The following is a 14,524-nucleotide window of genomic DNA, read 5'->3' as shown; positions in this document are numbered from 1 at the left end:
TGCAGGTTTTTTTTCAAATTCCATTTCTCTATGTCTAGACGACTTTTTGATTTCTGCTACACCGGCAATCAGTGTTCCTCTCAAAAAAAGCCTTAAAGGCATCAGCGTTATCTGCAAAAAATCCCTCCCACTGAGTCACCAATGTTACTCCCGTGCCCATCAGGGAAAGCTAAACAGGATTAAGTTTTCAGAAGAACTGACCCCTGGTAATAGCAAAGTCAATAGACAGGAGCAGAGGCGAGTGATTGGAGATCCCTCTGGCCTTATATTCTATTACACAAACTTCCGGCACTAGAGAGCGGAGCTAGATCAATTTTTGAGAATGCGTTATATGATGTGGAGAAACAGGAGAATTGGGACAGCTCCTGGATGGTGCAGGCGCCAGACATCCACCAGGCCCAACTCATCTATCAGGGCGGAGAAGGCTGCATATTGACTAACAGTAGTGCTTTGCTCCTGCCATCTATCAACAGTTTTATTCATCACATTATTAAAATCCCCTATACATATGAAAGGCACTTTCGGAAACATTGCTATGAATTCACCACATTTCACCGCAAGGAGAAGTACTGGAGCCCAATTTATGATAGTTTTCATCAGGACATACCTCACTCCAGAGTCCTTGTGAAGTTTTTCTAGGGAGTAACCAAGACACCTATGCACAAGCACAGAGACCCCTATTAGTGGTGTGAGTGGAATTATTCGCCTTTCCCACCCATGATTTTTTTAAGGAGAGTACTCACCATGTAAACAGGGCTGAAGCAGGCAAACAATGTCAGGGTCGTTTTTCCTAATTTGATGGATAACCAGACAGCATTTCACACTATAATTTAAGCCCCTCACATTCCAGGAGAGAAGCCTCAACTCCCTGTCGGATGCGCCAGTACACATACATAACGCAAATACCGTTGCAGCGGATCCCCCAGGTCCCTGTGCCCTGAAACCATCACCCTTGCAGAGCATACAATATCTAGTACCATTATAAGCACATGTAAACATAGGTCATACTTTTGTGATAACATAATAGCCACAATCAAAACTGACTCTAATTAGCCTTAACACTAAAGCTCACACCCCCATCCTGTATATTCCACCCAAAACTAAAGTATACCTTAATCCCAAACTATACTAAACTTAAGATATTCAACAAGCCAGCACGCAACAACCAGCTGAGCCCACATTGTTCCTGACAGCCCGGATACAGCAAGGCAAGCTGCCCGTCAACTAATGGAGTAAGGTGGTTAGATCCAAGGGGGAAGACCAGAAGGAAAGAGACAGAAGGAAGAGGCAAGAAATAAGGGCTGGGATAGGAAGAAAGGGAAAGGAAAGGGGCAAACTTAAAACCATGATCCCTCCAGCGCATTACATCTTATAGTGGTGTTGATATAGCAATATGTCCTTCCAACACATATTAAACAACATTAAGACAATGAGCATTAGAGGTTACGCTATATCTACCAGTTCCAACACTTAATGCAAATGCAGAGTCAGCACCAATATGTCCCAAAGACAAGGAAAAGAAGTAAATGGCACTCATCAAGCATCATCTGTCAGCATCCACCAGCAGCCAGACAGTCAATCCAGGTAGCAACCTCAATGTGCGTATCGAAGAAGGATATGCGGTCCTCCGAGACCACCTTGAGCTGGGCAGGGAAGATCATAGTGTAAGCAATCTGTAAGTCCCGTAAGATGGTAAGTGTATACGAAGGAGCCGTTCTCCGCCAGCCACCACACTCACATGGCAACTCGACCAGCACACAGGTAATAAATAGTCAATCCAGTGCCAATAATCACATGGACTGGGTCCAATATTAGTAAGGGATGCCAAGTTTTTCCTGGCCTCCAACTCCAACTACCGCCACACGGGCAGGGTTCCGACAGGAACGGAAGATACCTCACTCATGTGCCGAGACCAACACCACCACAGGTCCACTTTGGTGGCAAAGGTGAAGGTTTTGACACAGAACAGGACTCACAATAAGCTGCTGACAAACAGGAGTTCAACAGGATATATGGGCCGGAGAGCAAGCAACGATACGTGCTACTCCATGCTTGTCCAGGCCACGCCCGCATCAAGCAAATATTTTAGTGCAATCGTGTATACTACTATACAAAAATAATGAAATTATTAACGGCGAAAAACAAATCTTACCTGTTTGTACAGCATGAAATATAAAATCATCACATTAACTGAGAGGTGTACACAAGTACAATGGTTATTACCTATGGGAAACACAAGTCTCTGCAAATAGTAAAATGTACTATGTACTTCATACCTGCATTAAACAGACATAGTACATACACGGTGTAGTATACATATATATTATAATATCATTTGTAAATGACAAATTTAAAATAAAGTACATTTTAAAAAATAAGATGATTTAATTAAATCCTATTGTATAGTTAAAAAAATTCAATTTATTAAAGATTAACACAACCCTGAAAATGGCAATCTAGCTATGTGATAGCAGATTATTATTTAGAACACAGTCACTTAACTTCATACTGTATTTCACAGAGTTCCAACACATGAAGCTGAACCAGGGCCATCTTCTCTGTTTGGCAGAATTCTACACGGTAGAGGACATACTGGCAATAGGTTTGCAAGGTTGGCATTTAAAACTAGAGATACATAAAATTAACATGTGGCATGATGAAACTGGAATACATGCAATTATTATTTAGGTATACAGTGTGTGGTTTTAAAAATAGCATGGTTTTAAATAACTGATATTGGAACATAATCTGCCATGCTGTCTCATGCTAAATACAGATCCTTCAGAATGTTCCACGTGAGTTTGACTCTACTTTGCAGAGAGTATTGGAAGTCTCACTGTACATAATACTGAATATCAATGTCACGGGTTTGTTGTGCATGCTTTAGAATTAGGCAGGCTTGCTTGGGTGTTGTATGAATTATTGACTTGTTCTTGCTGTGAACCACTCATGGCACTGACATATGGTGGATTTGGATTGGTTGGTCACTCTTTAGTTTGGTCTCCTGCTTGCATAAACTTTAGCCTAAAGAATCTTCTCTTGCTTGCATGGTGGGTTGGGGTTGAGTGATCTGCATTGACTGTGTCCTCGTTGGTGCAATGTTGTTTCTGGTCATGGTCTGGCCAGGTTGTGGAGTGATCATTCTAGTGATTGTACGCGGATTTTGACTCACATACATGACATTGTTATCTCCAATCTGCAGTGGACCTGTACTGCCATTAATATTTATTGTAGCTGAAAAGACAAGTAGACAATGATATTTTTACTTCTTTCTCAATATAACTGTAATGTAACATTTTGGCTAAGCAGGACAAACGGCATAGCTATCAGTCATACCTCTACTAAATGAAACAATGTTGTAACATTACAACTATCAACAAAATCTATTGCAGTCTGTATATATGTTCAGTTAAATACATTATTTATATACATACAGTGTATGTCTTTTAAAGTTGAACTACCACTTCGAGAGGCAGCAGGTACAAATTACTAGGGCCCAGCCTGCCTGGGAGCCTGAGCCCTGCAGTCCGCTATTTTTTATTTAATAAAAAATGTTTTATTTACCAGCAGGTGGCACTCGCGCGCACCTGTGACTTGCAGGTGTGGGGAATGTTAAGGGGGAGGGAGGAAACTCCCAGTCCCCAGACAGTGTGTGATATCACACACTGTCCCAGAAGCAGGGAGAACAAGGAGGAGTTCCTGCTCAACTCAGGTAAGTGAGCTGGGCTGTGGTTGTGGGGAGTGTAATGATGTGTCTGCTGGGGGGGCTTATGATGTGTCTGGGGGGGTGTAATGTGACAGTGGCGTAATGTTTCTGTGGGCTGGAGTGATATGGCTGGGAGGGTGACGTGTTAAATGTTATGTTTTATCATAATGTATGTCATATGTTGGGGGGTATTCAATTGTTCCTCTGGGCGCCGCCGGAACGAGCGCGTTAAAACTATTACCGTTTATACGGTAAACTTGCGCGTAAAAACCGTTAATACGGTAGTTTACTCGCTGAATTTCATCTCGTAGCTCAGGTAGCTGCGAGATGAAATTCAGCGAGTAATTACCGTATAAACGGTAATAGTTTTAACGCGTTCGTTCCGGTGGCGCCCGGAGAAACAATTGAATACCCCCCATTAAATGCTAAAAATTAGGAGGCACTCAATAACCCATAAACATATATAAGTTTGTGCATGTTTAAGGGTTTTTGAGCTCCTCTTAATTTTTATATAATACATACATTATAATAAAACATAATTTTATATATAGGAAAGTCCACGGGACACTTTGCAGCGGAGATGTCTGTGTGCCACATCGCCGGCAATTAAATCTCCCCCACATTGTTACTTTATGAATAAATTAGTTATTAGTTATTCATTATTGAATTTATGTTTAAGGGTTTTTGAGAGCCTCTTAATTTTTATTGCGTGTTTATCTTTGTATGAGGTTGCAGAGGCAGCCATTTCTCTTATACACTTACAATTGTGTTTCATTATCTGACCAAAACATATGTTTCCAAACATATCTGTGATTATTTTTATCACACATATTTTGCTAGTTATATAATTGTATACTGCGTGATCTGTACTGTGTACTGTGTTCACTAATTATTTTCCATTTTTCTTGTACCTATACATTTTTCAAACAGTTTTTAACATTCCAGAATCCAGACAAGAAACCAGTACCAGGCTGTGAAAGCTGCAATAACAAGTAGGTGAGAGCAACACCATTTTAATACATAATTGGGGGGGGGGATTAATTTGATGGCGATGTGGCGCGCGGACATCGTGCCGTACACATTGCCTGCAATTACGGTACAAATTTCATTGACGGTGGCACATATCCCTTCTCCCACTGTGTGTGGGGGGGGGCCCAGAAAGTTGCTGTACCAAATTCCTCTTGGTGGCCCTGGGTGTAATCAGAAGGACTAATGAAAGTCACAATCACGGACATTGCAGCTTCTCATTCCATTGCGTCCTCCCACTTACACCCCTGCAGCCGTTTTGAAGTGGTACACAAAATGGTCACCACTTCAGGTCATAGTACAGCTTTAAATTTTGTAATACTATGGAAACTTTTCAGTTTATCAAGTACTAATGACATATGAATGATTAATACAAAAAATACTGAAAGTACTGTAGATCTATTTTTAGTGTGTATTAGTGCACAATACTGAATCTAAATGAAGTCAATGAAATGTACTTACTTGTGGAAGGTTGGAGAGAATATTGAGGGGGATTGTAGGCCTGAAAGGAGAAGAAAATAACATAACATAACTCTAGGTACATGCAACCCCATCCTCTGTCCCCTTCAGCTACACTTTCAAAGGGACCTCTCAGCATAGATACACAAAGGGCGAGATTTACTAAGCTGCGGGTTTGAAAAAGTGGGGATGTAGGCTTTAGCAACCAATCAGATTCTAGCTATCATTTTGTAGAAGGTACTAAATAAATGAAAGCTAGAATCTGATTGGTTGCTATAGGCAACATCCCCACTTTTTCAAACCCGCAGCTTAGTAAATATAGCCCAAAGTGTTTCTCATGTTTGCTGTTTGATACACAGATAAGAGCCTAATACCGAGAGAGACATTTTAATTTTGGGATCTGCAATGCTCATTGTGACTGATAATAGGGCTTGGTTTTGCAAATTTTTGCTCATACACTAGATTAGTAAACTCAAGCCCTATTTTCAGTAGCGATGAGCAATGCAGTTCCCATAACTGAATAGCTCTCTCAGCATTAAACGTGGACAAATGACGTGCGAGGCATCTCGCGCTGCAATGAGTCGCCCCCGTAAAGCTGCATACCCATATAAATATCACTAATCTTGTGTCAAGAGCTTTAATTTGGAGGCCTGCTGAAGGTAGTCCACTGATGTAGAGTATAGGAAACATTTAAAACATTTAAACATAAAAATTGGCCCAATATAGATTAGGGTCACCCTATATGAAATTCCCTAAGTTAGGAGAGTAGTGATGTCTGAGGAAACAAAGAATGAGAAGGTTGGAGAGAATACTGAAAGGGATTGTAGCAAAACCAAGCCCTCCGTGTGATGGTAAGTAGACAGGAACATCTCATGTGATGATTGGGTTAAACTTAACCCCTAAGGGTGCGCACTCACCAGATAGTATAGTAAAACAAGCCCGTATCAAAGATATAATTCTTTACACTGGTGGATCCTCTAGTGTAGAGTTGCACTCGATCATGCCGGACTGTGGAGCGCTATGTGGATACTCTGGATTTGGATATCCAGCGTGATATGGCATATACAGTCCATGAGTGGTGGGTGAAGGAACTTAGTAGTCAGCACCATTAACCTTGACAATCTTGCTAAGAGCGTTTCCTAGACTATGCTGTGGTGTTCTCCATGACTATCTGAAATCTCCATGTAACTGTTTGAAGGTTCCAGTCTGGTACTGACTACTAAGTTCCTTCACCCACTTACCATCACACGGAGAATATAGGGATTATTTCTGCCCTCCTTACATCTTGATATATATGTGGATTTCATTATGTTTTTTTTTGTTTTTTTTCCCTCTCCCCTTTTCTTATGAATGACCTACGAGGATTTCTGAAGTGATTGGGACTTTTTCAGAAGATTTATTATCTGTGCCCTTTGGAACGTAGGACTTTCATTATAATTATATATATATTTTTTGTCTGGACGTTTTGGTTTTATTACTGAATGTTTTGGATTTATTGTTTTGCATATTTATGATTGGCGCCTGTCTGTAAACTTGCTGTCTGTTTATATATGTTTGATAGGATTTGGTGTTTCCTATATTGTCTACTACAAGCAGCCTTTCATTTTTTGATACATTGGTTTGTGCCTTGGACTTAGTCATCTTTTGCTTGTTGCTTAAAGAAGGAGACGTATTTGACTAAATCAGAAAGGAAGAATGAGTAAGACGTAAAGGGAGTAAATATTTAAATGTAGGTGTGTATACAAACAACTATCGTCAAAATCAAACGAGGTGAAAGAAGGAAGGAATAACTAAAGATGCCAACAGAGCGAATAGAGAACAAGTCCTACACTTCCTAACAAGTACTACGCTTCCTAACAAGTCCTACCCCTCCTAACACGTCCTGCCCTTCCTAACACGTCCTGCCCTTCCTAACACGTCCTGCCCTTCCTAACACGTCCTGCCCTTCCTAACAAGTCCTACCCTTCCTAACAAGTCCTACCCTTCCTAACAAGTCCTGACCTTCCTAACACGCCCTGCCCTTCCTAACACGTCCTGCCATTCCTAACAAGTCCTACGCTTCCTAACAAGTCCTACGCTTCCTAACAAATCCTACACTGGAGATGTTGATTGTGAGTTGAAGACAGTACACTATATGTGAGGGATTTATGTAGCACACTCAGAGAGCCAGGTTAAAGTTATATAAAGTAGATTCAAGTTTGTTTATTGAATTATTATTTGTGTACTTTTTTTTCTGAGCATGCAGCACTAACTTACTCCCCAACATTCCCAATTTCGAACAAATGAATCCACACCGCTAATCTGCCCGAACATGTCTGCAATACATGTCACACACATAGTCAGTAGGTCTCATCCCTTTTGCTCACAGTAACAGGAATGTCTCATGAAAATCTGGACTACTAAGGTGTAAGTATGCATACCTTGCTCTATTCAGTCTGCAGGACTTTTCAAACACACAAAGTGAATTAAATCCAAAAGCTTCCTACCATTTCATTAATGGTATCTTGTTTGCAATACTGTTAGGTAAAGAAAACCTATATTGAGTATCACTGAAGCCCTCCCACTAAGAGTTCGGTATTACGAGAATGGAGTATTTAAAGCAATCCCCCAAAAAACCCTAATTTTTTCATAACATAGATGTCTGTGGAAGGCTATAAGAAGAAGCTTGGCATTTGCCATTTTCCTTGTTTTTTCAGGCTGCAAATGAATATAATAATTATAGTTGCCCTGTGACTACCGTCACTACCACAGTCACATGATGTAGTCAGCGGAGGGGCTTTGGAACGCCCTGGAGATCACTCTGTACTGTAAAATTCACCCCTCTTACTTCCCCCTCTGCCATTACATGACATGCTGAGAGTCTGTGAATGTGACTGGAACATTACCCATCTACCCTTCAGAGAGATTTTGAGATGATGATTTGTAAAAGGACAGCAAAGAAACATCAGAGGCATGCTTAAAAGATATGTAACTTAAAAAATGCTTTAAAGTACAAACAATGAAATTATAACTAAGGTCAGTGTAAAAATATTTTTTGTGAATGCCTGCTTACTAAGTATCATGTTTGGTGTGCTTAGATGCATCCGCTTAGCAGCAAAGTGGCCCTGGAAATAATTTTATGATGTTGAACACTATGCAAAATACAAATAGAATTCCATACACACCTGTAACCCATCTTGACTGTGCATTTCTGTGTAAAAATGTTTTATTTACAAGTTCTATAACTCAAGAACCTGGTAAGAGGTATTGAATGAATTCTATTCTTGTTAAATTGTAAAGTCATAATGCTGAGCTATGCAATGCATTGGTAACTTACGGGTCTCTGATATGGAAACTGGTATCTTAGAAAATGTGGAGGCCAATAGTGTTGATAACTTACACCTTAAAAAAAAAAGCAGATCAGAGAAAGTAATTTTACAAGCTTCCAGAGGTATTTGTTTATTTACTCCATAAAGATCAATACAGCATTATGTTATCTAGACAAACAACAAACACGCTCAGTATAGCAAACTAAAAATATATTGTGAGGCACAAATACCATCATACTGCTAAATGTTGACCAATATAATGAATCAATAATAATATTATGTATTATTCTTAATAACAATACATATTTAAAAGGAATTCATACATATAAATATGTTTTAGAGATATATTTGATACACTTCTAAATCTTGTTCTTGTTGAACTTGTACTAGACACAAATTATAATTACTATTATTTGTTCATAAAGCTCTAACATATTACTCAGCACTGTACATTTACACCTTTACTACTCCTCCAGTATTTTTTGCGCTTCAGGTGGCCACATAACATTTAGCATTTTTATGCTGCTGTTCCTATTTGATATTGCAGAAAATAACCTTTTTATGTAAAGTAAATGTAATATTGTTTTTCAAGAATGTTATCCCCCCCAATGTTTATATTCCATACTAGTGCTTCTGCAATAAGTACAGAAGAAGAATAATACCTGTTAACTTCCTGTCAGTGAGCTGGTTAATTAAGAGTGTGTGTTAATTCTATGCCAGCTGCTTTCTAGAAGTAGAGTGCTCCTGACATAGATTGTACATCTGTCAGTTATAGGGGTTCTTAACCTTATTTTTCTCTCACACCTCCCCCAAAAGTAAACTTAAAATTCACACCTTCCCTTCTTTCTGAAAGTAATTAATAATGGATAAATTACGTAATTGACATGGAAATTATATTTTAACATCTTCAGATACACATAAATAGTAAAGAAAATATTGGTCTTCAAGATCATCTTTTCATCTTTCAGTATGATTATGAAGTCACTTAAAGTTCTCAGTGTCATTTAATGAGATAGTTATTGCTGCATCTGATCAATGAGACCACAAATTTGGGGTAAAATCTATATGACTTTGTATCCAACCTGGGACACTGTCTCCCGAAAGAACATTTACCGGAGTAGAAACATTTACAGAATTGTCCTTCTCCATGCGTCTCTTCCAGAGAACTAGCTTTTGTTGGAAAGCAGTGATTTTCTCATTTGCATCACTGACCATTGAAGTGAAATGCTGAGGTCATTCAAATGTGAAAATATATTTGCAAAATAGGTCAATGACAAAATAAAATATTGGGCTTCAAACTCTTCACAGAGCATGTTTTTGTTTTCTCTCAAAAATTCAGCTATTTCCTTTCTAAGCTCCATAACCCGAGTGAAGACTCTTCCACGTGATAACCAGCGTACTTCTGTGTGGTTCAGCAACACTTCGTGAGCTGCTCCAACTTCTTGACAGAGTCTGTGGTTCAGAGCTTGAGACTGTATGAAGTTCACCTCTTGAACAGTGGTATCCATGGCTGATTTAAGTTTTGAAGTGAGTGTTTTTGAATTCTAAGGAACGACGATGTAGAAAACAATGGATTACCTTCATGTGTGAAGCCTCTCGCTGCACCAAGGCAATAAAAACCAGATTTGTTCCCCAACATTGAATGGGCACCATCAGTAGTTATAAAACCCAATTTAATTTCCAGTCCAACTCATTATTTGAAAACAGCTCATCAATTAGCTGATAAACATCAAAAGGTTCTGTGCCACTCAACAGAGCGACACAGAACAAAAAGTCCTCCTGGATGAAGGTGTTGGTGGCCTATCTCACAAAGACCAGGAGTTTACTACATTGAGCTTCATCCGTACTTTCATCCAAGTGAAGTGCAAAAGGTGGAGTTACCTTTCCTTTATCTTTATTGCAATTTTACATTTAATTATGTCTGAAAATTGTCAGTGAAAGGTTTTACATATCCTTACTTGACATTGTTTGCTTTGACATTCCTCAATGAATTTAAATCAGCGTACTTTTGTGCATGTATGATTCCCATATGGAAGTCAATTCATTACTACAACACATTACCTTAAAAATAGTACATATGAAAGAGTACCTGGGTAATATGGTCCCTGGGTCATAGGTCGGTGGGTAGTTCCCTGGATATACAAGACAGATACAAATGTATTGACTCACAGTTGTTAAATGTCATCACATATACAACATCTAAAACTATACAAATATGTTATACATAAATAGAAGGGACAGGCACTCTCCAACCAAAGAGACAGGCACTCTCCAACCAAATAGTGAAAAGAACATGCCTTGATAAAGGATGGATTGAAACTTCATATTAATTTTATAAAAAAAAAAATATTTTCAATAATTTGTTTGAGAGTGCCCGTTTCTTCTATCTGTGCAAGGATTGTACCTAGTGGTAACCATATTGCACCCCATTAATTGTCATGAAGTGGTGAGCAGCAATCTACGGTGTTATTTATCACATACTGTAACTTTTAGCACATCAGTGCACACCCATTATTTATGGAACTTTTTATGATTAGGTTAATGACCTTTCTTTCCTGTGTTGAAGATAGAATGGTGCTCTTACCACTGCCCTTGGTTGGTTCGCTTGTGTGGTAAAGGTTCTCCTTGTATACTGGCTCTGTGTTCTCTGAGGGCTCATTTGAGGCGCAGCCTCTGTTTCTGAAAACAGTTTAAATGTGAGAATGAGTCAAAAATCTTAGGTATATGAAGAACTATGGTATATGTGAGAGTGCAATGTCAAATGTATAACATATACATCACAGAATTGTAACTTAAAAGACTTTACATTTTTTTCTTACACCCCTACATACGCTGTAAGACAGGTGGACGTTCAGTAAATTGCAGAGTCCGAAATTTTTCAACCATGTCTGACATGTTTGTGGAGCGCACAGACTCCGACACTGTACCCTCAGCACGTGAGTCTTCTGTAGTCTTATCAGAGGAATCCTGAGGAAGAAAATGATCATTAATTATCAAAATATAACAACGTGGATAACCAGTTAGATACAGTAAATAAAGTGATAACCACAGAATTTTCAGAAACAACTGGTTTTCATTGTTTATTTCAACTAGAGATGTTCACTGACCCCCAGTGTTTTGGATCTGTATTTTTTAGGGAATATTACCTGACATTGTTCATAAAAACCAAACAGGGTTCATTTGGGGGAGAAATGCAGTCTCTACTATTAGAAAAGTAATAACTGTACTCTAGTCACAATGGGAGGTTGGTGGAGATGATCCCACACTTTTACTTTCATTAGACGCCAAGAAGACTTTTGACATGGTGAGTTGGAATCATCTGTTCGAAACCCTCAGTAGGTTTGGTTTTCCTATACAGTTTATCGAAAATATTCAGACAATATATACAAATCCATTAACCCATATTATTGTCATCGCTGCCTTTTCACATTCGCAGGGGGACACAACAGGGATGTCCTTTATCACCATTGTTATTCGCACTAGCATTAGAGCCTTTGGCGGTGGCACTCTGTTAGAGTCACCAATTTGCAGGTATTAGAATACGGAAAGAAGAGGTGAAATTCTCACTATTTGTGGACGATATGCTACTTTTTGTATCTAAACCATCTACCTCTATACCAGTAATACTTGACACAATAACGAGCTTTAGTTCATTCACAGGGTATAAAATTAATTTTCAAAAATCAGAACTACTTCTATTGGGAAACCCCTTAAGTAATAAGTCGGTACTGTTGAATCTTGGAACTTTTTGAGTAGTGCAACCAACACTTAAATATATAGGCCTCCAGATAACCTCGTCGCCACAACACCTTTAACAACACAATTTTACGCCCATTATTGGTAAGATTCAAGCACAGTTGAATAACTGGAAGCATTTTAGAGCATCTCTAATGGGGAGAGTGGCAATTATAAAAGTATAATCTTCCCTAAACTAACATACCCCATGAAAATGCTGCCCATAGCCATAAGTAAGCAAGATGCTTGTAAATGTATAGCTCTTTTTACAAAATTTATTTGGCAGCAGAAAAAAACAAAATAGCGAGGAGTAGATTGTTATTGCCTAAGCAGAATGGAGGAGTAGGCTTGCCGGATGTTTGGACCTTTAATAGGACAACAATGTTTACGTATATTTCAGATTGGTTGTTAGGTCTAGAGCATTTTACAAATAAAGTTTTAGATGAAGAGAGTTTCTATCCGTATGCGCCAGCCGCACTTATTCATATGTCATAAAGTGATGTTCCATCTCATATACTACAAAATGTATTGTTTAGGGATACATATGCTGCATGGCAAACAATTAGTAGAAAACTGAGTAATAACCCAAAATTCACTAAGTATTTACTATTATGGGGAAACCCAGAATTTACACCTTCCTTGTCCAGCCAGATGTTTATAGTTTGGAAGGAAACGGGTATACTATTGTCGAAGTCAGATAATTGGATAAAGTCATTTCAATTAATATCTAGCAAACTTGATTGTCTTTGTCTGAAAATTATGCGTAGAGCACGCTACGACGTGGAGAAGCGTATACAGCCGCAACACGTGGCAACAACAGGGTTTACACATTTACACGCATTCACACGAACATACACATTTGTAAATAGTACACACCAATTGTAGTTGCAACATATAGTTATTTATGTCAAAATGTAGCAATGTTTAAGGTTAATATTATAAGTTATATACATGTTAGTGAAATCAAAGGTTCAGGTTACAGAAAATATGTCCTGTTTAATATCATTTTAATCCCCTATTTATCCTCAGTTGTCCGGTTCATTTGCTGAAGAGATCGCACATTGCATACTCTAGTTAGCGATGATAGGGAATAAATGTTTTAAATTATACTGTCTGTGTATGTAAATAGACTATTTTAAACTGGATTCTTGGTGGGAAAATCGGAGTGCATCCCCTGGAGAGCTGACCCCCACCTTTGGATATTTTCGTTTGAACTGGCCTATAACCTGCATTACACTGGACCCTCCTGAAGCCTGGACCTATAGAAGCAAGCTACATCATCTGCATTGTTTTACTGTATTCACTGACTGTATATAAGCAGGGGCTCTGGACCTAGTGGACAGTCTACTTGACCACAGCCTTCAGACCTGAATGACTGTACACTGGATCCAGGGCGCCTGTGATAAGTAACGGCTGTACTTATTTTATTTTGATCTGTTATTCTGCTACTTTTGCCTATTATTATTATTGCTTTGGAACCACATATTGGCAATCGACAATCGTTATTAGATAGCAACTAGACGTGCATAACACTATCAGTAAAAGATGTCTTTGACTCAGGAGGAGTGATGTTCACTTTTCAACAGCTACAGGAAACGCATTTACTTCCGCACTCCCATTTTTACTTATATTTGCAGGTTCGCCATTATTTTGCTGGTAAACAAAAGACAGTGGTACAAGGTCAATAGGCTTCAACGATGAACCTTGAATCTTTATTATGTTTTTTTTCGCATACACAAATTTAGAATAAGATCTCTACATTTGGATCTGAGTAACACAAACGTGGCTTCTGTTTGGTCCAAAGTTTGGGAGTCCTGGAAACGGGACATCCCGAATCTGCGACCTCCAGAAGAAGTGCTAGCCCACACAACGCAAATCATGAAAGCCTTAAGCTCAGCTAGACTCCAGGAAGTACATATAAAAACAATAAACAGAACGTATATCTCACAAACCCTGAGGAGCATATGGCGGAGAATGAAACTGGATTTTGTCCAAAATGTGGGACTCAAGAGGCTTGATACAATTTCTGAACATGTCTGAAAATTATGAATTTTTGGAACAAACTAGTGTCTTTTCTAAATTTTACCTTTAATATACAATTACAGACAAACTCTGCGGCTTTGTTGTTTTCCTCCTTTGACGTGTGGAAGGAGCGAAATATTGAACCCTCAAATTGTACCCCTATTAACGGTTATTGATACACTAGCAAGGAAGCCATACTTGGTAAATGGACTGTATGTGCGTCCCTGACTGTTATGGAAGTCAAATCAGAATTGTTAGATATCTTATA

At 38.8% G+C, this 14,524-nt stretch overlaps 2 protein-coding genes and 1 long non-coding RNA gene across 7 annotated transcripts in view; 1 reads left to right on the top strand and 2 right to left on the bottom strand.

Annotated features, from left to right (window-relative positions):
* LOC142158420 (uncharacterized) overlaps positions 1–11,627 on the top strand; it is a 53,444-nt gene extending 41,817 nt beyond the window's left edge. Inside the window, exons 2-7 of one of the 3 annotated variants that reach the window (XR_012692777.1) lie at positions 2,522–2,611; positions 3,568–3,712; positions 4,637–4,702; positions 6,554–8,206; positions 9,839–10,370; positions 11,343–11,627. This is a non-coding gene — a long non-coding RNA (uncharacterized LOC142158420). Of the gene's footprint in view, positions 1–2,521; positions 2,612–3,567; positions 3,713–4,636; positions 4,703–6,553; positions 10,371–11,342 lie in introns of all 3 variants that reach the window. The other 2 variants (XR_012692775.1, XR_012692776.1) reach the window with 2 other exon arrangements.
* Positions 1–14,524, bottom strand: part of LOC142158404 (leukotriene B4 receptor 1-like) — a 315,057-nt gene that overhangs the window by 50,925 nt on the left and 249,608 nt on the right. The window lies entirely within an intron of this gene.
* RIPK3 (receptor interacting serine/threonine kinase 3) overlaps positions 2,309–14,524 on the bottom strand; it is a 49,160-nt gene continuing 36,944 nt past the window's right edge. Inside the window, exons 8-13 of the mRNA XM_075212312.1 lie at positions 11,331–11,466; positions 11,084–11,178; positions 10,589–10,631; positions 8,508–8,572; positions 5,195–5,234; positions 2,309–3,234 (exon numbers count right to left, since the gene is read on the bottom strand). Of these exons, the coding sequence (XP_075068413.1) occupies positions 3,020–3,234; positions 5,195–5,234; positions 8,508–8,572; positions 10,589–10,631; positions 11,084–11,178; positions 11,331–11,466 (594 nt within the window). The 3' untranslated portion in view covers positions 2,309–3,019. The remainder of the gene's footprint in view (positions 3,235–5,194; positions 5,235–8,507; positions 8,573–10,588; positions 10,632–11,083; positions 11,179–11,330; positions 11,467–14,524) is intronic.

This window comes from Mixophyes fleayi, chromosome 1, assembly GCF_038048845.1.
Source record: "Mixophyes fleayi isolate aMixFle1 chromosome 1, aMixFle1.hap1, whole genome shotgun sequence".
Classification (NCBI taxonomy): Eukaryota; Metazoa; Chordata; class Amphibia; order Anura; family Limnodynastidae; genus Mixophyes; species Mixophyes fleayi.
Note: the sequence above shows the minus strand (reverse complement) of the source record. Positions and strands in the feature narration are given on the sequence as shown.